Below are 27359 nucleotides of genomic sequence, written 5' to 3'. Positions count from 1 at the left end.
AATTCCAAGGTTGCTATTTCATCAAGAGGAGGACATACGAGCAATATGCTGACACATTCGAACATACAGCATGCAATTAATGTCACGGTTTTGAAACGTGCCGAGCTCAACCCAGACAGCAGCAGTCATCTGACATAAATACAACAGATACTAATACCGCCGATAATGTCAGTGCTATTACCTGTTAAATTGAAATTAATGCTTTCCCATTCAGATGATCATAAGCAGACATATTCTGACATATGCAGGAAAGGCTCCGGTTCACGTCTGCCGCTAGCCTTCACTGCGACAGGATAGTGTACCCCTCATCCAGTAACAACGAATGTCACCGAGAAGTGACTAAACTTGTAGTCAAAAGTTTACAACAATTTGCCACTCATACTGTATAAAAATATAAACCCAACACTTGTGTTTGTGCTCCCATTTTTCATGAGTTGAACTCAAAGATCTAAAACTTTTATTCTAATCACAAACTACCTATTCCTCTCAAATATGGTTCACAAATCGGTCTAAATCTGTATTAGTAACTACTTCTTTTCCAAGATAATCAGTCCCACTTCACAGGTGTGGCTTATCAAGATGCTGATTAAACAGCATGATTATTGCACAGGTGTGCCTTGGGCTGCCAACAAAAAAAAGGCCACTGAAATGTGCAGTTTTGCTTTATTGGCGTCTGCGGGGGTCAGAAAAGCAGTCAGTGTGAGTACCATTTGCCTCACGCAGTGCAACACATCTCCTTCGCATAAGGTTGATCAGTTTGTTGATTGTGGCTTGTGGAATGTTGGTCCAGTCCTCTTCAATGAAGTGTGAAGTGAACTACATTCATAAAGCAATTTTCTCAATAGACACACAGCGCTTTACATAGTGAAACCCATTATCTAATTTTTTAAGCTACCAGTGTAAGTGGCACTGGGAGCAGGTGTCTTGCCCGAGGACACAGCAGCTGTAACTAGGATGGCAGAAGCAGGAATCGAACCTGGAACCCTCATGTTGCTGGCACGGCTGCTCGACCAAATGAACTACGCCGCCCCAAATGGGCGTGCCAAGTTGCTGGATATTGGCAGGAACTGGAACACGTTGTCTTATATGCAGATTCACAGCATCGCAAACATGCTCAATGGGTGACACGTCAGGTGAGTATGCTGGCCATGCAAGAACTGGGATGTTTTCAGCTGATAAGTTTTTACTACCTGAAAAACTTATCAAGAAGCTGTTCGTAATATTAGGACCATCAGTACTAAATATTATTAACTTATCACTATCCTCTGGTACTGCTCCCCTAGCATTCAAAACAGCGGTTATTCATCCTTTGCTCAAAAGACCTAAACTCGATTCCGACCTCATGGTAAACTACCAGCCAATCTTGAAAATCCTAGAAAAAAAATTGTTGCACAGCAGCTAAATGAACACTTTGGCCCAATCCCAATACCGCCCCATCACTCACTACCAGTGCCCTCACTCACTACCACTAGCCCTCACCCACTACCACTACACACTCGAAATTAAGTAAAAAGGAGGTAGAGCTTTGTAATTACAATTAAGGGACAGCGGAGCTCATACTCCAACAGGCTCCTTCAACTTCCTTCCCGCACTGTGCGATTCAAGAACTCCTTCATTCCGTACTCCATCCAGCTGTATAATCACTCGCCATACAGCAATAGATGACATCTGCCTATTATCTGACACCTGACATGTTAGCTACTTCTCTTTGTTTATAATGTCTATCTTCTATTTCCTGCTGGACCTACTCTCTATTTTATGCTGCTGCTGTTATATATACTGTATATACTGTAATATTGTACATGGTCATTGGTATATATTGTATATATGTTATAGACATAATATAATATATCTGTATATAAATTATTCTGTACACATATTATGTATATATTCGTATATATGTTAGATTTTTTTATAGCTTTTTTAGTCTATTTATACCTGCATTGTCCTTTCCATCCTTACACTTTCCATCATTGTAACTGAGCTACTGTGTTGAACAATTTCCCTTGTGGATCATTAAAGTTTGTCTAAGTCTAAGTCTAAGTCTAAGTAATCTTCATTAAGTATTGAGACACCACTTGCTACGTTACTGTAAGCGGCCACATAGTTACGTTTGCACATACGTCCCACCTAAGGTTGTACCGACACCAATATTTTGGTACCAAAATGTATATCGTTACGTATTTCAAAGCTTTTTGAAACTTTTCAAAATAAAGGATGACACAAAAAATTGAATTATTGGCTTCATTTTAACAGGACATTTGTAATAAAACTTATGATTAAACATATGTTTCTTATTGCACCCAAAGAACAATATTAGAATTAAAATGAGCATTAAACACATGGGCTTTTCCTATTGCACTCAAATAACAAATTACAATTATTTTACATATTAGATAAAGCCTCCCATAATCTAGAATTAGGTTAGAATAGAATAGAAAGCTTTATTGACATTGTATTAAATGCTTCATGAATTGTGGTTGCCAATTTTGACCTGTGCTTTAAGACAAATATAATAATTATTAAACATTGAAAACAAGGCTAAAAATAAACAGATAAGACAAGTAGCATGTAAAACACACATTGTTAAAGATAAAACACAAATGAAAAAATGGGAATTTGTTACGAAATTCAGTCAATTCACTTTATCCTCATTATTTGACTGCTCTAATAATTTTCAACAAGCCAACCAACTGCATGCGTGTCTCGTATCTACTGTTTATGTGCACGGGGGAAGCTGTTAACTATATTACCTGCCACACTTTAAACTCCTTGTGCTGGTCTGAATGTTTGTTATTTAAATGTTTACTTAAATTTGAAGCAACGGTGTAAATGCTGTATTTGGCGAGGCGTGTTTTAAAGCAGCGCAGCACTTCCATGTTTAAAGCGTCATCTTTATTAACAGTTCTGAAGCCCAAAATACCTCCATATTGCCTTCCACACACCCTTTTTATTAACCAGTAGAATTGCTGTTATTTTGTCATTATTCTTTTGGATTCCATAACAGGGGAGCTGGTTAACTCATGAGAGTAGCGTACAGTATGTGTGTTTGCGAGAATGGCAATGTGTTGGCTGATGTCAGTGAGTGAGTGGGCGAGTAAAGGGAGAGAGAGAGTGTGCATTGCGCAGTAGAGTTGAATTGGTCAGATCGTGTGCTGCAAAACAAATAATATAGCGATTATCACGACTTGGCGGCCTTGTCAGTCCGACCTGAAAGCGGAGCTTAGCAGACCCATTGCCAGGGAAATTAAAGGGTGTTACCCCTGACGAAAACATCGACCCTGGTGGGAACGTCTGCCCTGTGCTCCTCGACTACGGTCTGCATGGGAGAAGAACAGCTGGAAAGGTGTAACAACTACATTATTACCTGTCACTCTTTATAACTCCTTGTGCAGATCTGAATGACTATTATTTAAATGTTTACCTAAGTTTCAAGCAAAGGTGGTAATACTAATAGCCACATTGGGCGAGGCATGTTTTAAAGCAACACTTGCAGCGCGCCACCTCCCTGTTTAAAGCGTCACCTTTAATGTTAGTTTTGAAGCCCAAATACCTCCATATTGCGCTTCACGCACTCTCTTTAAGAGGTAAGTAAGATAGGAGTTAGACCAGAATAGGCTACGGCCCAATCTCAATAAACCCCCTCACCCACTACCACTACACCCTCCAAATGAAGCAAAAATGGGTAGAGCTTTGTAATCTTCCCTAGGAATTGGGACACCACTTGCTACGTCACTGCATAGTTTACGTTCGGGCATCTAAGCGACTACATAGTTACGTTTGCACATACTCCCACCTAAAGTTGGGCCAACACCAGTATTTTAGTACCAAAATGTATATCGTTATGTATTTCAATACTTTTTTGATAATTTTCAAAATAAAGGGTACCACAAAAATGATCATTATTGGTATAATTTTAGAACATTTATGATAAAACTTTTGATTAAACATGTTTCTTATTGCACCCAAGAACAATTTTAAAAGATTGAAATTCAAATTAAAAGGCACATCAAACATATGGGCTTTTCCTGTTGCACTCATTCACAATCATTATGAAAGGCATGCATTCTAAATATTAAATAAACGTAAATAAAAGTCAGCTTACAGCGGAGCCAATGAGAGTGCCACTATTTCGCCGATAAAATCCGATAAATAACCATTCAAAAAGCGCCAACAATAATCAATTTACATTTTGAGAAAGGAATATTAATCAATTATGGGCCTGCTGAAATGCAAGTTGTTCACACACTTGTCTACTGTAACCCTGGCTAAAAAAAATTGACGTCCAGTTTTGTTTTCGGAAGGAGGCGAGCGCCATCGGCCTTCCTCCATTAAAGCGGATGGCTTTTAAATCTAATTTACTAGAGCTTGGAAGCCCAGAATTTTTTTTTTTTTTTTACTGGTGAACAACCTGTCCTCACGGCCACATCTTTTATCCCACTGTCATGTGTTTTGGTGAAAACGTTGACACACATCTCCTCTCTCAGAAAATGTCCCTTTTATGGAGCACATGTGTCCCATTTGGCTTTTGGTGGCCCTCAAAGCCAAGAAAGTCAGCTAAATCTCTCAATGACTACAATGTTAGATGACGGCGTGAAAAAACACAAACATTCTTATTTTCCTACTCGCTCTAACTCGGCCATTTCTCCACTTATCGGAAATCTGAGAACACGGAACGTTCCTCAAAGCCTTGAGTCGCTCACGGTTTTTACAAAAAGTCGATATCTTCGAAGCGTTTGCCCACAATCAGACATTGTTCGGCATTAAGTTTTTCAACAAATCTTCCATAAACTGCTGTCATTGTGTAATGGTGGCAGGTTCATCTAATTACATGAATTCCTTTGAAGTCATGTGACAGCCCCTCCCCTCAGGTATCTGAGTACAGGGCCGTAACTAACAGTTCAATGGGCACACAACATAGACAGACAACAGGGTACCCCCATTCCCACCCAGTACAAAAATCTTTTTTTTTTCTATCTGCATTGGTGTTGAGCAAGTTTGCTAGCAGTTAGTGTGTGTTAGCACGTTAACTGTTAGTTTACTTGTGAGCTTTCTTTTGCTAGCGTCTCTCATATTAGCATGCTAACATTTTGTGCAAGCTTTTTTGTTACTTTCTATGTCTACACCAACAAATACTGCATTTTGGTATTTATTCATACCCAGTCATGTGCTAGCTTCTTAACATTAGCATGCTAGTATGCTAACATCAAAGTGCTAACTTTCCTTGCTAATTTTTACGCTTTTTTTGTCTAGTTCTGCAGCCATACACCTTAAAGTCATATAACTTTGTATGTGAAACATGCTAACTGTATACATGTTTACGTTAGCATGCTAACATTCAACTGCTAGCTTTTTGAGCTAATTTGGCAGCCGTTTACCCTATAGTCATATAACTTGGTATGTGACACTTGTTAACTGTTAGCATGCTGACTTTAGCAGAAGCGTTACTCCAGTGACGACAATCTCCGGAAATAGCCCAAGGTATTTAAAGCAGAATGTTTGAAATAGCTGACTGAATTTGTGGCATTTTGTGATGTTTCGATGCTATTTTTTACATATTTTGCGGATTGCAAATACAATGAAACACAATTAAGCATATAAAGTCAACTTGTTTTTCAACTCTACTGGTACTTTAAGACACTCACACAGTAAACAAGTTGAAGTTTCCAAAATGACCCCCTATCCAACCCTGTCAACATTTTAATTTTAAAATATGGGAACTGTCCTGGAAAATGGGAGGAAACTGCCTACCAAACCAATAATGTCAATATCCCTACATTACACAAAGTAAATAAATATAGTGGAAATATGTCGCCCTCAGATTCATTGTGATACTGATCTGTCCTTCCCACGTTTCCTACTTAAGGTGACAAACATAACAAACAGAGGATTAATGTTCCGTTATTGAGATTAATTCATATTGCAGCGCACATAAACTCCGGTGGACTACGTTCAAGGGGCACACAAATGTATGAATTGTATTCAGCGTGCTAAAGAGGAACATGTCGTTGTTCCTGTGCCTGTAGCGGTAATAATACCATTGTCTACTATGAGAGTCAGACAACTACTGGGGAATAATGAACATGAACAACAATTCAGTGAAATGTATGAGGTCCTACTATGTCTGTGGAGAGAAACATCCACTGAAGCACAGTCAATGTCTTTATTAACTAGCGCTAACAACATGCAATGAACACATTCAACAGGTGCTGCCGTCTGCAACCTGTCGTACCAATCACTCCCTGCAGCCGCAAGACACAAACAGCGCTCTCTCGAGCGAATGCTGCACTCTCTCGCTGGAAACAGGCACAACCGAATAAACACTTATGCACTCTGATCTCATAAAACATATCTCAATTACTACTACTTATTACTTTTGTATTAGAATTACTTTAGCTTACTTCAGTGCTATTCAACTCCATATTGAAGTTTCAAAAGCCCAATTTCACAGGGGCTGGATATGTGGATGTTTTGTCAAAAAGTGTTATATTTCTTTGAGACTGTGTTTACTTAATTGCAAAGTAAATCGGCTTTCACACTGCACTGTCAATAAATTCATTATTCTGCCGTCACTACTTGTTTCCAGCATGTGCACCTAGTTAAAAGCATGACAAAAAAGCAGCTCTATTTTTGTTGAGGATTGATGTTCCTTCTTTTGAATTATTTTCCTTCCTTAATTTTATTTATTTACACTGCTTCCTTCATTTAGATTTGTAAGACTGAAAATATATCCATCCATCCATCTTCAACCGCTTATCCGGAATCGGGTCGCGGGGACAGCAGCTCCAGCAAAGACCCCCAGACTTCCCTCTCCAGAGCAACATTTGCAACTTCCTCCTGGGGAATCCCGAAGCGTTCCCAGGCCAGAGAGGAGATGTAATCCCCCCATCTGGTCCTTGGCCTGCCGCGGGGCCTCCTCCCAGTGGGACGTGCAACGAGGACCTCCCTAGGGAGACGCTCGTGAGGCATCCGCACAAGATGCCCGAACCACCTAAGCTGGCTCCTTTCCAAGCGAAGGAGCAGCGGCTCTACTCCGAGTCTCTCTCGGGTGACTGCACTTCTCACCCTATCTCTAAGGGAGATGCCAGCCACCCTTCTGAGGAAACTCATTTCGGCCGCTTGTATCCGCAATCTTATTCTTTCGGTCATTACCCAAACTTCATGACCATAGGTGAGAGTAGGAATGTAGATAGCTCGGTAGACCGAGAGCTTTGCCTTCTGGCTCAGCTCCCGTTTCGTCACAACAGTGCGGCAGAGAGACTGCAATACTGCCCCAGCTGCTCCGATTCTCCGGCTGATTTCCTTCTCCATCTTTCCCTCACTCGTGAACAAGACCCCGAGATACTTAAACTCCTCCACCTGGGACAGAGTCCTGTCCCCTACCCGGACTGTACAAACCATCGGTTTCCTGCTGAGAACCATGGCCTCAGATTTGGAGATGCTGATCCTCATTCCAGCCGCTGAACACTCGGCTGCGAACCGATCCAGTGAGAGCTGAAGGTCACGAACCAAAGGTGCCATCAGGACCACATCATCTGCAAACAGCAGTGACGCAACCTTTAGCCCCCCGAGACGTATACCCTCTCCGCCATGGCCACGACTCCGCCTAGAAATCCTGTCCATGAAAATCACAAACAGGATAGGTGACAGAGCGCAGCCCTGGCGGAGACCAACCCCCACTGGAAACGGATCCGACTTACATCCAAGCACCCGGACACAACTCTCGCTTTGGTTGTACAGAGATTGGATGGCCCTCAGCAGGGTTCCCCTCACTCCGTACTCCCTCAGCACCTCCCACAAGATCTCCCGAGGGACGCGGTCATACGCCTTCTCCAAATCCACAAAACACATGTAGACTGGATAGGCATACTCCCAGGCCCTCTCCAGGATTCCCGCAAGCGTAAAGAGTTGGTCAGTTGTTCCACGACCAGGACGGAATCCACATTGCTCCTCTTGAATCTGAGGTTCGACTATCGGCCGGACCCTCCTTTCCAGTACCTTGGCGTAAACTTTCCCAGGGAGGCTGAGTAGTGTGATACCCCTGTAATTAGCACACACCCTCTGGTCCCCCTTTTTGAAAAGGGGAACCACCACCCCAGTCAGCCACTCCCTCGGCACTGTCCCAGACTTCCACGCATTGTTGAAAAGGCGTATCAACCAAGACAGCCCATCAACACCCAGAGCCCTCAGCATTTCTGGACGGATCTCGTCAAACCCCGGAGCTTTGCCACTGTGGAGTTGTCTAACTACCTCAGTGACTTCACTCCGAGAGATCGACGTCGATCCCCCATCATCCTCAGGCCCTGCTCCTATCAGGGAGGGTGTGTCAGATGTATTTGGGTTCAGGAGTTCCTCAAAGTGCTCTTTCCAACGCCCCACGACTTCCTCACTTGAAGTCAGCAAAGTCCCATCCTTGCCGTACACAGCTTGGATGGTTCCCTGCTTCCCCCTCCTGAGGTGCCGTATGGTCTTCCAGAACAGCTTTGGTGCCGCCCGATAGTCCTTCTCCATGGATTCCCCGAACTGCTCCCACACCCTCTGCTTAGCCTCGTCCACAGCCACGGCCGCTGCCCTTCGGGCCCGTCGGTACCTTGCAACTGCCTCCGGAGTCCCCTGGGATAACATACCAGTAGATTTATGCTGCTTTAACATCTGCTGACTGAAGAATCCTCCATCAAGTCTTTTATTGGGCGCCAAACAATCATCCATGCCACACCCACTTCAAGTCCACTACTTTTTCGCTGTCCTACTTAACGACTGAAGTAGGACTCCTTCTTCAGTCGGACGGCTTCCCTGACCACCACTGTCCACCAGGGTGTTCGAGGGTTACCACCCCTTGAGGCACCTAAGACCTTCTGGCCACAGCTCGCATCTGCAGCTTTAGCAATAGAGGCTTTGAACATTGCCCATTCCTGTTCAATGTCCCCAACCTCCACAGGGATGGCAGGTGGGAGTTGAAGTCCTTCCGGACAGAGGACTCCTCCAAACGTTCCCAGTTCACCCGCACTACACGCTTGGGTTTGCCAGGTCTGTCCAGAGGTTTCCCCCGCCATCTAACCCAACTCACCACCAGATGGTGATCAGTTGACAGTTCAGCCCCTCTCTTCACCCGCGTGTCCAAAACATACGGCCTCAGATCAGCTGATACGATTACAAAATCGATCATTGATCTTTGGCCTAGGGTGCTCTGGTACCAGGTACACCTATGAGCATCCTTATGCTTGAACATGGTGTTTGTTATCGCAAGTCCGTGACTAGCACAGAAGTCCAATAACAATCCACCACTCAGGTTCAGATCAGGGAGACCGTTCCTCCCAATCACGCCAGTCCAAGTATCACTGTCATTGCCCACGTACGCGTTGAAGTCCCCCAGCAAGACTATGGAATCCCCTGCCGGCGCCCCATACAGGACCCCATGCAAGGTATCCAAGAAGGCTGAAAATATAAACATAAAATAAACATAAAAGTATACCGTCCATTGTGTATTTTACATAAATAATGTACCGACATATTGTGTTTTACATAAATAAAATAGAATATTTAGTGTTAATATTATCACACAATAAACTACAAATGTTTACACATATATAAATTATACTACATTCATACACCAAACATTGTATGTGACTTATCACTATAAGCATTGTCGCCCTCTACTAGTCAAATTTAGCACTACATGTATTAAAATAGGTTTGAACGTTATTCTCAGACAAAAAAACAACACAACCACAAATACAAAAGACAACACAATGTCAGCAATTTCAATACAAAACAAACTAAATATCTTTATGCACAAATTATATCCACTTACAAATGTTTGACCAAGTTTCGTGATGAAGCTTACATGGTGGGATTTCTACCATTGTTACTGCTTGTCTGGATCAATGTGTTCGTCGCTTAAAAGGCCCGCCAGAAAACAATGACTCGAGCACTTGGTCGAGGTACAACATTCTTACTCTGTTGTCCAGTTGTTGTTAAAAGTAATATTTTTGCAAATTTTGATTTTTTTTCCCCAAGTTTGTTCGAAATTAACTGAAACTGAACTGAACACTGAGGGTTGAATCAGTAGTCTACTTCTACAAACCCCACTGCTGCTTCACTGTGACAAGTATGCCTCGCTTTTTCCCCCTGCAGGGTGGCGGGAGTACCGCATAGATGATCAACCCTAATTTTAATGGTTTCATCAAATTTATTTGGGTGATGTTTAGGCTGCCCAAATGGATAGCTGTGGCGAGCCAAATGTGGCCCGTGGGCCGCCAGTTGAATAGACTTGACTTACTTCTAGGGGTGTCACCAATGCAAAATACCCACCTCCTAAATCAGACTCCTGGCCAAACACATCTCTCTCGCAGTGTCCATTTGATTGAATCATGTGACATATGCCAGACTGTTTACTACAAACACAGCCCCACGTCACAACTATCACCAGCACAATGGTATGTTTTACTACTGGGATTTTGAAGCCAGACTTTTAACAGGCCGATGTTTACCGAGTGGACTGGAAGCTGTGCTGCTGTGGCAACACCGAATACATATATAGTTGTTCATGGTGTAAAGGATAACTGTTAAAAACTGTATTGTAAATGTATTACTGTTTTTCCTATGTATCATATGACTGTTATTTTGTAGGTTGCACAAGTGGGTATGTGGAACTCACTGATGAAAACGAAAACTTTAATGTGTCTTCCACAGTAAAGTGAACAAGACGCTAAGGTATAGATTGTAAATACATTTAAAAGATGAAATTGAAACTAATGTTAAAAGTATTCTTTTGCCAGTTGAAGTGGATACAAGTTAAACTGTTTCAGTTAATGTTTAGTTTATGTAAATGTACAAATGTGTAAGGCTAAAATCTGTATCCTATTGAGCCATTTCTTTAGTATGCTTGCTCATTAGCTCTTACGTTGGTCAATGGACCCACGGATGTTCAATAAAAGACTATTGGACCATCAGCTCCGGACCTTAATTTCCAGTACACATGTAAGGTAAAAATCTGAGAAGAAAGCTAGAACGAGAAGACACCAGGAAAGAAGGACAAAATACGGAAGTTTCCTGTGGAAAACAGGAAGGCTGATAGTTATGGCCTGAATGTCTTAGAGGTAGTGCATGTACTGTAAATAGAACTTCAGAGAAAAATGGAGGGACCTAACTATTTTCATAACCTGACTATTGTAGTGCATGTAAACTTAGTTTACATACATTTTAAAGTAGTAGAGTGCATAATTACACACTATGATTGTAAACATGGAAAGGATATTGGCTTAAAGCAAACATCTTGCATGAACTAGTATCAACACAAAGCTATGCTCCTAAACTCTACACCTCAAATCTACAATGTACAAGTTTCATTCCAAATATCCTGATGTACGTATATCCTTGAATCCCTGTATATCATAATACTACTGGCTTGAAGTTTACAATAAAAGTATTGTGTTCACATATCAGCTGAAGATTTCACTTACAGGTGCTCCTTCTCTCTGGAGAAAGGGTGACTGAGAGATTTTACACTTGGTGTCTGAAGGTTATCCACTTTTGGGTGCAAAGGTGCGGTGACTTTGTGAATGAACAGTCGGATCCTTTCCACGATATTATCTCCTTGTTTGACATCAAAAACCTACAAAACACGGGAAAAACATTGTTCAATATATACTTCATACAGAAACATTAAGCGTTTGAAGTTGATCAGTCAAAAGAGATTTGATGTGATTGTTACCTCAATGAAAGTAACCTTTAAATCAGGGATGTCTAAACGTTTTGATTGGCAGACTTCGTAACAGACATTGAAGACGAGTATTTTTGGACAAATGAGGATTCACAACCTTATCTTTTTGAAGCCGAATATACAGAGGATGAAATGCTGCTTATTCAAGCGAGGTGAAACGTTGGAGCAGACGAAAGCCGAGAGAGTGAGGTCGGCGTGACTTTAACGTTGTAAATGTGGAACTTGGAGACAAGTTATTTCAACATAAATGGAGTGCTTACCCCAAAATAAAACCGGAAAAAACGTACCCGGCCAGCTGGACCAAACAAACAACTGTCCAAGGAGTGAGTCACTTTAATATTGATCATGTTACACGCAGCACATCGTGTGTGTTATTACAACTACAGTACTTCCCACTGTGTACAAACAAAACATGAAATGTGGGCTAATACTTTACAGATACTGTAATATTATTGTTCATGTCAGTCAGTACAAATTGATTTCCTAACGCATTGTGTTGTGTATTACAAACTCAAATGCGATTCGGGTGCTGACGTAAAAGCTAGATTGTCTCTTGCCGTAGCTAGCTTTTACAGTTAATGCCGCAAACCCTGAAGAAAATGCAATATTAAGTATAAACGATAAACCGTTGAATATTAGGAGTGTGTGAAAATGTGACTCCTACCTTGTTTACTTACCTGACAACCTAATTAAAGTTTTGTAATCAATCAGAAATAGCTAGCAGCTAAAATGTGCCAAACATGTGGAAGTGTGGAGAGTGTGTTTTCCATATCACCCATCATGCACTGTAATGGATATACTGTATATATGTGTAATTTTAAATGATATATAGTGGTTGAACAACTTTTATAATGTCCACAATGTTTTCAATGAGCAGGAGGTAAGTTATGTGCGACCGTGTGTTGACTTTATTTGTTGGTTACAGTTAATTTACAAAGAGTGGGAAAAGTTGTTTGGATTGGGTCAAATAAATTGATGCTGTGCTCGAGTGTCTTCTAAATGAAACTCATGACCATCCACTCTGTCTTCGCCAACAAAATCGCGTCGATTCAATATAGGGGCTTGGCCACCCAAGTGTAGTGGGGCTTCAACGATTAGTCGATTGTCTGCGATAATTATATTTGTCGACAATAGTCGTGACATCATCACTCGTGTTTTTCCTGCCGGAATTGGGTCACTCGCAAAAACACAGCCAGTGATAACATGTAAAGTGTGAGGATATTTCCTCTTATTCTTGTTAAAAGTCTGAATACCTTGCTAATTTTGCAAAGCGGACCTTCTTTTTATGGCAGTATATCTGTGACACGCGAGCATTTTTTAAAGCGGAGACACGATGTCGGACATTTGGAGGAAGGACGCGGACACAGCCTCGGTAAGAGTACTGTTAGCTTCAACCTTGCTAGCTCACTAACAAGAGTGAGATGCAGTTTTGTGAAAAATAACTTAAACTATCATTTTAAACAAAGTCAGCCAGCTAAACTTTGTCTACATCAATTCAAGTACGTTTTAAAGCAGCGTTAATTTGCAATGCCGTAAAAAAGGCACTGTAACAATGCGTGCGCGCAAGTGCATTTACACACACACACACACACACACACACACACACACACACACACACACACACACACACACACACACACACACACACACACACACACACACACACACACACACACACACACACACACACACACACACACACACACACACACACACACACACACAAAGACAGAAGGGCACCAATGCGGATCATAATATTAAACATACAATCTATTAAATAGCCAACATTTTAAGAATTAATCAAGTACATAATTCTACACATTAAGTCTATAAGAGTGCTAAAACTGCCAAGAGTTGATCAATATTCAATATACCAGTGTGCAGCTTTTTAAACATCACAACATTATTTTATTTTTGAGGAAGTTAGATTATGTGTTTTGTTGTTTGTTTTCATTGCTGCTATTTTAACTGATCTTTAATACATAAACAATAGTTTTTTTTAGCATTTTGCCTCTCCTTTCTTTTAAACAAACAACATTGTATTAGTCATTTCATTTTTTGTAACAGCTGAATGAGCAGCCCAGTTACAGTATAAATAAATATTTATGAATGAATTAGTCATCTTTGTTGTAAGTAAGCAAATGCCTAAAATAACTTAAGCTGCATTTGAGTTTGAGTTTGAGTTTGAGTTTATTTCGAACATGCAAGCATACAACATGATACATCACAATTTCCAGTTTCTCTTTTCAACATGTTCGAAAGGGAGTAGGAAGAAGCAGAGCTTATTTAATTCTACCCCTTTTCCTTTACATAACAGTTGCTAAAACTTTTGTTCACTTCCTTTTCTCAATTTATTCACAATATACTCCATAAGTAATCACAATAATGTTTCTATACTTGACTTAGGTGATCTATATATACAACTGATGAATATGTTTTTGCTTTTTTCCTGACATATTTCAATGGTTATACATTCTAAGATATTATCTATAGCAATGACATGTTTTTTACCACTTTGTAGTTCAGGTTCTTCATCACGTACACAGCTACCCCTCCTCCATTTTTGTTGGTTCTGTTAATGTAGTTTAGTTCATATCCTTCCAGATCAAAATCTATTCCTTTTTTTTATCATCAATCCATGTTTCTGTGACAGCAATCACTTTGAAGGGTTCGTTGATGTGTTCCAAAAAGTTCTTAATATTGTTGTAGTTTGCATACAAGCTTCTGCTATGAAAATGAATAATTGAAAATTTGTTATCACATTTAATGTTGCTATTATATTGTTCATTTGTATAATAACAACAATTATTACTAATGTGGGAAAAAAAATGTTGTATCTGGATCTATATCATTTTCCAAATCCTGGTTTTTGTGATACTTAGAAGTCAATGGAAAAATTAGAGCCGTTAAATATATGTACGCTTTATTATCCAATTAGTCGACTTATCAATAAGATAATCGTTGACTAATTGACTATCAAAATAATTGTTAGTTGCAGCCCTAAGGTGTATGTAGGCATAAACACTTAGCGGGCCAATCCTCTTGTTAAAATTGTGATATCTTGCGGGCCGCCCCGAAGACTCCAGACGTAGTTTGGACACCCCTGCTTTTAAATGTATGCATATTAGAACCATCATACAAAAGATCTGTGCATGATATGCCGTTCTAAATTCCAGTCAAATGAACATCCCGAATAATCATTTGACATGTTATAATTTGTGTTTGTATTGTATAGCAGTAAATTCCATTGATTTCAGTGTTTGATGAAACCATGAAGGACGGACGTGTGTGCTGTACCTTGGTTGTCGGCATCTTAAGCTTCATGAACTCCGCCTCCCGGCACAGAACATTCCATGGGGCATGGATTTTCAAAAAACCAATTCCAGGAATCTTGCTCTGTCATAAAACACAGGTTTGGATAACATGAATGAATGTAGCTGCAGTTAAATGACTCCTGGATGACCATGACCATTATTTGGTATTGCACATGAGCAAGTTGAGCACCTGTACCAACAAAGTTACAAAGTAATTAATATTAATGCATCTATTATTCTTGACAACCAAAGAGATTTACATTGAAACTATTATTGAATCGCTAAACAATACAATGCTTGTAAGCTGTGGTGGTTGGCTTCATCTGTAGTCACAGACAAAGTGCTTAGAAGCCCAAAGCAGCTGCTTACATGGCATATGCCTCTACCACAGTGGCCCAAGGAACATGGCTGCAAATTTGGCATCTTCCTTTCCTCAAGCACTAGGTCCCGAGGTGGGTAGAGTACCCAAAAATTTAACTCAAGTAATAGTACCGTTACTTTACAATAATATGACTCAAGTAAAAGTAAAAAGTAGTCATCAAAAGGAGGAAGTAAGTATTCTGCGAAAAAAACTACTCAAGTATTGAGTAACTTGTGAGTCACGGGGACGGCGTGGCGAAGTTGGTAGAGTGGCCGTGCCAGCAATCGGAGGGTTGCTGGTTACTGGGGTTCAATCCCCACCTTCTACCATCCTAGTCACATCCGTTGTGTCCTTGGGCAAGACACTTCACCCTTGCTCCTGATGGGTGCTGGTTAGCGCCTTGCATGGCAGCTCCCTCCATCAGTGTGTGAATGTGTGTGTGAATGGGTGAATGTGGAAATACTGTCAAAGCGCTTTGAGTACCTTGAAGGTAGAAAAGTGCTATACAAGTATAACCCATTTATCATTTATTTATCATTTACTTCTGCTTTTTTTTATAGCTATTTTCTAATGGTTCTTGGACTAAACTTGTAGTTGATGTGTGCATGTGTGTGAAACATAAAAATCATATACAATACATGTTTTCTCTAGTTAGAAGTTGAATTCTTGTCGGCTGAAATGTGAACATTTCTACTGACACAGATGGCAGCACATGATATAAATGTTCTTTTTACTAGTTTGAAAGTAATCATTGAAGATTTGTGCGGCCTTGTCTGACGTCATGTCACTTTTCACAGTCAGTAAATTTCTATGCACTAAATTAGTCTGATTTGTCAAATAATTCAGTCTCTTCTATTTTTACAGCTACATGTGGAGTTCTAGTTTTTATTATCTCGAATGTGACTGTTGGCCATACGCAATGTGCCTCTCGTACACTAGGGGGCGATTGTGGTAATTTCAGCTTGTTTAGCTATGAGAAAATGTAAATACAGTAGAAGAGAATGCTACATGCTAATACATTAGCATTAGTAACTTTCAAGCTCCAGATCTAACAGATAACTACAACTTTCCACTGCTTTTTAGTGTTGTTGGTAATGTTTTACACTTAATTGACACTTGTGGTTATTAGGATCATTTGATAAATACAAAAAGATCGCTATTTTAGTCAACTGTTGTAAGAGGTTTCGACTTACCAGTTGTCTCAAACAGCCAGGATGTGCTGGTGTCATGTCACGTAATTGAATTGTCTTTTTTTGGGAACATTCTGACACTTGTTAAACAAATAGGTTTCTATATTATCATACCACCGGTCAGTGTTGATTTTGATAGCAATTTGTTATTTAGTTTTAGTCATAGTCTGTGAACGAAAATGTATTTTAGTTTTAGTCATATTTTAGTCATGTAAATTATTTTAGTTCTAGTCGACTAAATTCCTCAAAATATAAAATACAGCAGACAACACTTCTTTGAAGTTGTCTTGAAAGCACTTTTAATAATGATTTATTATTGCAGAGCATCTCAAAAATTAAATTCACAACAAAACCTGCATTCTATGAATATTTCAATAAGTACATATCACACTAACCTTATTGCGTGTTATTTTTTGAGCAGAAATTATGCATTTTTTTCAAATGTTGAATAACATATGACTAAAATGGTCACATGAAGAAACAAACTTTTTTTTATTCTAGATTGGCAGGCAAGTACTACAGGTTGAATAAGCAACCTTGCTCCATTTTTACTGTCTCTACTGTATGAGTCATTTGGAAATGTTAGTTTAGTCCTACTTACTGTTGCGTAGACGTCCTGATGATTAGCCTGCAGAAGATGCTTCAAGTTGGTTGTATTTTTAACGGAGAAAATCAAGCCACAGAATTTAAAACGTATCTTGTTCTTTACTGTTGCAAAAGTTAAATGTCTCCATGTGTCTTCCCTTTCTTCCAGGTGTAGAATACATATTGAAATTATATGTGTAATAATACAGTATAGCGATGTAACGATATATAAAAATCTCATATCAAGGTTATTGTGACCAAAATGATCACGGTTATAATTAATATCGCAGTATTGTGGAATGTGATCAAAAAGCTTTTTAAACAAAACTAAAATAAATAGACAGACTGTTAGAAGAACCATTATTGTGCATGTCTTGAGTTTCTTATGCCTCAATGAAGTGTTTTGTTCTTGTGTTGTATCTGTTTTAATCGATAAACATTTATTGATGTACTGCAAACATTGGTTTGTACTGTAGCACTTTAAAATGTATTTACATGCAAAGAGCGTGATAAATAAAATCTATTAAAATTATGAATTACTGCTGGCATGGGTTGTCCTACTCTGTTCAGCAGTACTTGAACACACCATAGAACACCTCCATGTCTTTACCTCTGAAGTCAATCATCAATCAATCATCACAATTCCGTGCTAAGAGAGCACAGCTTATAGGTTCAATGTGCACACTTTAATAACTTAGTTGCTCAGACAGTAATGTGTTTATATAAATTTAGATTGGGGTATGTTGTTTTTAACGGGGAAAGACGTATGTCTCTTGTTTTCATGTTAGCACTTAAGCTAGCGAGCTGGCACGAGTCAGTCTCCCGCGAGTTTATCAATGTGCAGTTATCAATCTCAGTTTCTTAGGTCATTTTAATTTAAAAGGGTAATACTAACCGGCATCATTATTACTGTTTATCATTACATTCCTACAATATATTAAGTCTAATATACTAAGTTCCTCCCAAAAAAATCCAAACACCGTGTCTCAGTAGGTCAGTGTATGTTTTGGTGTTTAAATTTTCTTTACATAGATGGAATTGAAAATCAAATAATGATTTGTTTATTTTAATATCAACAAGAAAATTGAAAAGCAAACCATTTTTCTTTTTTGGTTTGAAAAGAAAAATGAAGAAGGGTTTTCCATTTGAAGACACCGGAAGTTTTCTTTTCAAAGTAAAAGCAGGGATACTACAGTACTCGTGTGTCTGGCTAAAATGTCTTTGGAGCCCTACATAGAAAATATTCTAGACATGGCACAACAAGGTCTGACATCTGCATATACATATATCTATATGCGCATATAATATGAAAGTGGAGGCAAAAGGCATTCCCCCGCGCATCATAGTACAGATTTTCTTACAGGAAAATCCGCAGTCCTGTCTCTAAAATTGCTACTTCCGTTTCCGGCGTCTGTATATGAAAACATCAATTTTAGTTTGCTTTTCAGTTTCAGTTTCTGTTGATATGTTTCTAGATATTTCTGTAGAAGTAAGTATCTCCGCTTTTGAAACACAATCAGGATTCCTCCAAAGACACTCTATTCCTAACAACTTAAAACTGTCATGGACATTATTGAATACAGGGATTTAATTACATGATAGTTTACCGCTCTTCTTGGACTTTTATAAAATGCTTGACTCACTCGAACATAACTTTCTTTTTCTAATGCTGGAGCACACTGGATTTGGTATTAAGTTTCGGGAGATAATTAGAGGACTTTATGATAGTATTAATAGTTGTTTCTTACTAGTCTCAGGCACAAGTTTCCTAATCAAGATGTCCCTTGCCACCATATTTGAACGTGTGGCATGGAAATAACAGTCAATTAGCAAATCTCTTTTACTAAAAAATAAAGAACAAATTCCATCTGTTATTGAAAAGATTCAAAAATTCTCTAATGTATCAGGACTTTGCCTAAATCTTAAGAAATGAGAATGGCTTCCTATGTGTGAAAGAAAATATTTGCAATGTCCCTGTAAAGTCAAAGGTGAAATATGTATTCACTTTCACATTGGGTGGTAATGGAAGAAATAAATATAATGCTTGTATTTTAAAAATTCTGTCTTCATCAAACTTAATAAAAATATAATTATTGTTTTGTTTGCCTGAATAAAGATGTACTGTAAGACATGATCTAATAAAATAGTTAGTGCATTATGAAATGCTGCGTAAGATTAGTTATGGAAGTAAGAATGAAAACTATTTTTAAGCAGAAATAAGATTTGTTTTGGCAATGCGTTGTACAATTGTTTGAATTCAGAAAGTGGTGGATGAAAGTGAAACGTGTTGCTCTGTGTTGCTTTGTGCATTCATAATACCTACAACCCACCAAATACTTTTCTGCACACAGCCACCATAGTACAACCATTTGTTTGTGTGTCAACTAAATCTGTTCTTCCATATTGGAATGTGATGAAGTGACAAGTTATGTGTGTACTTCATCATCAAATAAGATACATCTGCTTGTAAAAGTCTGATAATTTTAACAGGAGGCTTTTACATTTGAAAGGCGCATATCATGGAACTTCAAACCTTCTAATTTATCAAATATTTTTGGAGGTAAGCAGTACCAGAAGGAATCAAATTTTTTAATCCATGACTTCCACCAGTTCAGTGTCAGGGTAACATTCAAATCATTGATTCTCAAACTATGGTACATGTACCACTAGTGGTACGCGGGCTCCATCCAGTGGTGTGCCAAATACTCATTTGATTAAGGTCATGTGTTTTACTTTACTATATTCAAACACAGTGTTACTGTTCAAACTGTGTCTGATGTTATAGTGGCAGACACATATTAAATATACTTGTTAAATAAAAACTCTGCCTTGTTTTTAATGAATATGTAGGCCTACAACGCTACTGTCTTTTAATGTTGGTCATTATGGTGGTACTTGGAGAGCAAAGTTCTTTCTGAGGTGGTGCTTGGTGAAACAAGTTTGAGAACCACTGATTGACAATCAAAATTTATAACTTTTGGTCTTTCATCTGTATATTGTTTCACCATGTTGCCCTTTCCTATACAATGCGCAGGCGTGTGATTTTTCCGTCTATAGTCAGAAAGCCGTCTTTTTAATCTCTGTAAAAATATAAAATAAACATTTTCTGTTTTTCTTTGTTTTTTCCGACCTACAATGTGTGTTAATACACATTGTGAATATTTAGGGATCTTTAACAACTAGTCCTATTAAGAATCCTTGGTCCGTCTCTTTGCCATACCTGCCAACAACTACAGTTTTCCCGTAATGAGTACGGTTTTTGATAATCCATTCCGGTTTGCGGCTGCATTGGTAGAAACTACGGTTTTCCATAAAAAATTATTAACTTAAAAATCGAAGCTACGTAGCTTACAGTAACTACATTTCCCAGTAGCCTGGTAGTAGCTTTCCTACTTTTTAAACAAGTGGCAATTCCCATAGCTTAGCTATTTTTAGACCCATGTAGCAGTTAGCTAAGCTACATGCTACAAAGAAGAGAGAGGGAGAAGAGAAAGAGAGAAATTCACTAGTGCATGGGCAGGGTCCAAAATATATAGGAAACATCAATGATGATTGGTTGGTTTACGTATAAGAAAATCCATGATTGGTTGGTTGGTTTACTATGATGAGTCACGATTGGTTAAGATTAGGGCAAAACATTACGGACAGGCCAATCAGAGGGAAGATAGGCCGGGTCATCGAACCAGGAAGGGAAATCACAACAGACACGCACATCCCAAATGATGCCGAAAGAGTCGGAGAAGAGAAGAGGGAACATTCAAGCGGGCGATTTATATATTAGCGATGTAGACGAAGTCCAGGAAACCCAAAATGCGTCTACTTGGCCACATTTAGACAAATGTATGCATCTGGATAAAACAATGCCCAAAATATTAATTTGAGTTGCCCAAATCCAAACTGCTCTCGACATGGAAGACATGGAATACACATTTAAGAACACACATGATTGTGGCAGACATGTGATGACTTTTGCTACAGTATAGCCTGACTAAATGCTTCATTTCATTTCCATTGGTTCTATTGGTTCTGGTTTTAGAACAAAATAACAAATTAAAATTTTTCATTGATTCATTTGGATGAATGGGGTATGAATTCATCTAAACTCTGTTGATAATTCTTCAATTCTTTAAAGGCCTACTGAAACCCACTACTACCGACCACGCAGTCTGATAGTTTATATATCAATGATGAAATCTTAACATTATAACACATGCCAATACGGCCGGGTTAACTTATGAAGTGACATTTTAAATTTGCCGCTAAACTTCCGGTTTGAAACGCCTCTGAGGATGACGTATGCGCGTGACGTAGCCCGGGGAACACGGGTATGCCTTCCACATTGAAGCCAATACGAAAAAGCTCTGTTTTCATTTCATAATTCCACAGTATTCTGGACATCTGTGTTCGTGAATCTGTTGCAATTATGTTCATTGCATTATGGAGAAAGAAGCTGAGCAAGCAAAGAAAAAAGTTGTCGGTGCGAAACGGACGTATTTTTCGAACGAAGTCAGCAACAACAGTACACAGCCGGCGCGTCTTTGTTTACATTCCCGAAAGATGCAGTCAAGATGGAAGAACTCGGATAACAGAGACTCTAACCAGGAGGACTTTTGACTTCGATACACAGACGCCTGTAGAGAACTGGGACAACACAGACTCTTACCAGGATTACTTTGATTTGGATGACAAAGACGCAGACGTGCTACCGTGAGTATGCAGCTTTGGCTTCTAAACATTTGATCGCTTGACCGTATGTGTGCAACTTTTTTTTTGCGTATGTACGTAACTTTTTAAAAATATATAAGCTTTATGAACCTTGGGTTAGGTGAACGGTCTTTTGGGCTGAGTGATTGTGTGTGTTGATCAGGTGTTTGAATTGTATTGGCGTGTTCTATGGAGCTAGGAGCTAGCATAGGAGCTAGGAGTTAGCATAACAAAGACGTAGGTGTTTTTATGCAGGATTAATTTGTGTCATATTAAATATAAGCCTGGTTGTGTTGTGGCTAATAGAGTAAATATATGTCTTGTGTTTATTTACTGTTTTAGTCATTCCCAGCTGAATACCAGGTACCGTGAGTATGCAGCCTTGGCTGCTAAACATTTGATAGCTTGACCGTATGTGCGCGTCACGTACGTAACTTTTTAAAAATATATAAGCTTTATGAACCTTGGGTTAGGTGAACGGTCTTTTGGGCTGAGTGATTGTGTGTGTTGATCAGGTGTTTGAATTGTATTGGCGCGTTCTATGGAGCTAGGAGCTAGCAGAGGAGCTAGGAGCTAGCATAACAAACACGTAGGTGTTTTTATGCAGGATTAATTTGTGGCATATTAAATATAAGCCTGGTTGTGTTGTGGCTAATAGAGTATATATATGTCTTGTGTTTATTTACTGTTGTAGTCATTCCCAGCTGAATATCAGGTCACCCCCGGCTCTCACAGCATCTTCCCTATCTGAATAGCTTCAACTCCCCACTAGTCCTTCACTTGCACTTTACTCATCCACAAATCTTTCATCCTCGCTCAAATTAATGGGGAAATTGTCGCTTTCTCGGTCCGAATCTCTCTCACTTCATGCGGCCATCATTGTAAACAATAGGGAACTTTGCGTATATGTTCAATTGACTACGTCACGCTACTTCCGGTAGGGGCAAGCCTTTTTTTATCAGATACCAAAAGTTGCGATCTTTATCGTCGTTGTTCTATACTAAATCCTTTCAGCAAAAATATGGCAATATCGCGAAATTATCAAGTATGACACATAGAATAGATCTGCTATCCCCGTTTAAATTTAAAAAATTCATTTCAGTAGGCCTTTAAACACTAAAACATCTTTAAATGGTGCTTTTTATTTAGCAAATTTTTGTAGGTTCAATTGCTGAAAAAACAGTAGCTTGACCCCCCACCCAGACTCCCGGCTTATTTTCAGTCTTTTTCATTAAGTTCAAATCACATGCTTGAATGAGTTTTATTTCTCCAAATTAAATTAAAGTTGAGTTGGTTAATGTTTTTTATTATTCTAGTAGGTATGAAATAAGATTAAGCAGGATAAATACATCTGGACGAACTTTTCATTTTGGTTAAGTAAATACGTCCAAGTATGACAAATCTCTTTGTTGCCGCACATTTAGCTTAGTTTGGTATTCTTAAATTGTATTTTCTATGTTTGTTTTCTGAGGGTTCATTTGTTTTTTTTTTATAGGTTAATACCTAGATATTTCCCCTCAGACATTACAGAGACATTGCAAATATTTTTATTAACACAATCATGGATAGGAAATCATTCACATTTTTTAAGATCTAGGCTAAGTCCCGATACATTAGAGAATCTTGAATCTTTTCAATAACAGATGGAATTTGTTCTTCATTTTTTAGAAAAATAGTTGTTTCATCTGCCAATTGACTATTATATCCATCCGTGTTACAGGTTCAAATATGGTGATAAGGGACACCCTTGAGGAATGCCCATCTTGATTAGGATGCTGGGGTTGTGCCTGAAACTAAGACACAACTATTAATATCATTATAAAGTCCTCTAATTATCTTCCCAAACTTAAAACCAAATCCAGTGTGTTCCAGCATTAGAAAAAGGAAGGCATGTTACAGTGAGTCAAGCGTTTTATAAAAGTCAAATAAGAGCAGAAAACTGTCATGTAATTAAATCCCTGTAATCAATAATGTTCATGACAGTCGTATGTTGTTATGAATGGAGCATCCTTGGAGGAATTGTGTTAAAAAATGACTATGGTATGTGTGCCTGTGACGTTGGCTAACATGTAAAGAAAATACTTAAGACATGGCACAAAGTTCCTAGACATCTACAGAAATATCTATACACATATCAACAGAAACTGAAACTGAAAAGCAGACCAAAATTGATGTAATTTCATATTCCGACACCGTAACCGAAATAGCAATTTTAAAGACAGGACCGCGGACAATCTTGTAAGAAAATCTGTACTTTTATGCACGATCGAATCCCTTTTTGCCTCCACGTTCGTATTATATGCGCATATAAATATATGTAAATGCAGACGTTAGCCCTCGTTGTGCCATGTCTAAAATGTTTTCTGTGTAGGACTCCAAAGGCATTTTAGCCAGAAACACGGGTACTGTAGTGTCCCTGCTTTTACTTTGAAAATAAAACTTCCGGTGTCTTTCAAAACCAAAAAAGAAAAACACATTGTTTTTCAATTTTCTTTTTTGTATTTTATAAATAAATTCGAATGAACCAATCGCTTTTTGTTTTTTAACATCCATTTAACTAATTGTAGTTCTGATTGGATCCCTGCCATAAGGCTCAGTTTGATTGGTGAAATGGAGTCAAACATTACTAAAGCTTACATTGGATTGGTGAAACAGAATCATGTGACTGTGCCTGCGGGAAGAAAGCTTGCTGACAAAATGAATTTGTCTTTGCAAGTCTAAATCAATAGATTATACAATATTTATGATACAAATAAATGTAACAATCTGAATTAAATTCAATGTAACGGAGTAAAAGTAGTGTTTCTTCTTCACAAAAATACTCAAGTAAAAGTAAAAAGTATGTTACATTAAAACTAATCTGACAGGCACATTTTTTCAAAAAGTTACTTCAGACCGTGAGTTTATCAAAGTGACTAAACTAAGGGTAATACTAATCGTCGGCAGCTTCGCTGCAGTCATCATTATTACCGTTTATCGTTACGTCCTTACAATATACTAAGTCTTGTTTCCCGGTGAAAAATCCAAACACTGTGTCTCAGCAGTTGTAGTTCTGATTGGATCCCCGCCGTGTGGTTGGTGAAATGGAGTCAAACGTCACTAAAGCTTGCATTGGATTGGCGAAACAGAGTCAATCGGAATGAAACTCAATGTAAGAGAGTAAAGTAGCGTTTCTTTTTCACAAAAATACTCAAGTAAAAATAAAAAGTATGTTACATTAAAACTACTCTGACAAGTACATTTTTAAAAAAATGTTACTTAAGTAAATGTAACAGAGTAAACGTAGCGAGTTAATTCCCACTTCTGACTATATCGTTTATACCAACAGCGTCAGGAGGATAAGAAAGCGGGGTGCGTTTTTACCGGGTTTTAATATTGCTGACTACATGTACAAATAAGATCATAAACATTATTTATACAAACCATGGCTTTTCATGTAAAAAATAATCCTAGCTGACAGAAAGCAGTTTCTTGCATGCTGCAGTAGAGGATGTGGGAAACAGATTCCCAACGTAGTTATCGATCTAAGAGTGGAGAGTAATGGAAACATATAGTTTTTGTCTGTTTATAGTTACCATGCAAGGCATGCATCTACAAACGTGTGTATATTAATTATTCCCAGCCCTGAAGTTGATTTTGTTGGATATTACTAATATTGTTGAGTGTAATGGTGGCCCAAAGTTTATCATTCACATAATGTTTAAGTGTGGGAGCTGTAATCTTCCTGTTTCTTTTTAAACTGAGCAAAATATACTTTTCAATATCACCTTAAATTGAGACCTTTTAAAAAAAAAAAATCTATCTCAGCCGTTAACTCCATTGCTGCCGGTTTTGTTGTGTAATGGTGGGACTAGAGGGTTGTACAGTACAACGCTACTAATAAAGTAATGTGGTACTAATGAATTAAAAAGTTATCCTCCCTTGGAAAACACCCGTAGTTGTTTTTCATCCACATGTCCTGCGGTGCGGCGGTGACGTTACTGAGCCGACGCGCGGCGCATTTCTGTGTCAAAACGCACACACTGAGCGCATACAATCATAATAATCACGCAAAGGAATAATGACAAAATAACAGCAAGACTACTGGTTAAGAAAAAGGGTGCGTGAAAGGCAATATGAAGGTATTTGGGCTTAAGAACTGTCAATAAAGATGACGCTGTAAACATGGAAGTGCTGCGCTGCTTTAAAACAAGGCTCGCCAAATACAGCATTAACACTGTTGCTTCAAATTTAAGTAAACATTTAAATAACAAACATCCAGACCTGCACAAGGAGTTTAAAGTGTGGCAGGTAATATAGTTAACAGCTTCCCCCGTGCACATATACAGTAGATACTAGACATACTGGTTGGCTTTTTGAAAATTATAAGACCAATCATAACCGCCCATGTAATGTCAAATAATGCAATTGAATTGACTGAATTTCATAACAAATTCCCATTTTTTTCATTTGTGTTTTATGTTTAACAATGTGTGTTTTACATGCTACTTGTCTTATCTGTGAATTTTTAGCCTTGTTTTCAGTGTTTACTAATTATTGTAAATGTCTTAAAGCACAGCTCAAAATTGGCAACCATAAATCATGAAGCATTTAATACAATGTCGATAAACCTTTATATTCTATTCTAACCTATTTCTAGATTATGGCAGGCTTTATCTAATATGTTAAATAATTGTAAACTTTAAGTGCAATAGGAAAAGCATGTGTATTTTAATTTAAATTATAATATTGTTCTTTGGGTGCAATAAGAAACATATGTTTCATCATAAGTTTTATCTTAAATGTCCAGTTAAAATGAAGTCCATAATGACGTTTTTGTGTTGTCCTTTAATTTCAAAAGTATCAAAAAGTATTGAAATACTTAACGATATACATTTTGGTACCAAAATATTGGTGTCGGTACAATGCTAGGTGGGACGTACACTACCGTTCAAAAGTTTGGGGTCACATTGAAATGTCCTTATTTTTGAAGGAAAAGCACTGTACTTTTCAATGAAGATAACTTTAAACTAGTCTTAACTTTAAAGAAATACACTCTATACATTGCTAATGCGGTGAATGACTATTCTAGCTGCAAATGTCTGGTTTTTGGTGCAATATCTACATAGGTGTATAGAGGCCCATTTCCAGCAACTATCATTCCAGTGTTCTAATGGTACAATGTGTTTGCTCATTGGCTCAGAAGGCTAATTGATGATTAGAAAACCCTTGTGCAATCATGTTCACACATCTGAAAAAAGTTTAGCTCATTACAGAAGTTACAAAACTGACCTTCCTTTGAGCAGATTGAGTTTCTGGAGCATCACATTTGTGGGGTCAATTAAACGCTCAAAATGGCCAGAAAAAGAAAACTTTCATCTGAAACTCGACAGTCTATTCTTGTTCTTAAAAATGAAGGCTATTCCACAAAATTGTTTGGGTGACCCCAAACTTTTGAACGGTAGTGTATGTGCAAACGTAACTATGTCGTCGCTTACGTGCCC

At 38.5% G+C, this 27359-nt stretch overlaps 1 protein-coding gene across 1 annotated transcript in view; it reads right to left on the bottom strand.

Moving 5' to 3' along the window:
- The window catches only part of LOC133640382 (anoctamin-1-like), a 195273-nt gene that overhangs the window by 145062 nt on the left and 22852 nt on the right, over positions 1-27359 (bottom strand). The window contains exons 5-6 of the mRNA XM_062033774.1: positions 15020-15118; positions 11463-11614 (exon numbers count right to left, since the gene is read on the bottom strand). Of these exons, the coding sequence (XP_061889758.1) occupies positions 11463-11614; positions 15020-15118 (251 nt within the window). The remainder of the gene's footprint in view (positions 1-11462; positions 11615-15019; positions 15119-27359) is intronic.

The sequence above is a fragment of the Entelurus aequoreus genome, linkage group LG02, assembly GCF_033978785.1.
Source record: "Entelurus aequoreus isolate RoL-2023_Sb linkage group LG02, RoL_Eaeq_v1.1, whole genome shotgun sequence".
NCBI classification, from domain to species: Eukaryota; Metazoa; Chordata; class Actinopteri; order Syngnathiformes; family Syngnathidae; genus Entelurus; species Entelurus aequoreus.
This window is presented reverse-complemented; position numbering and strand designations above follow the sequence as displayed.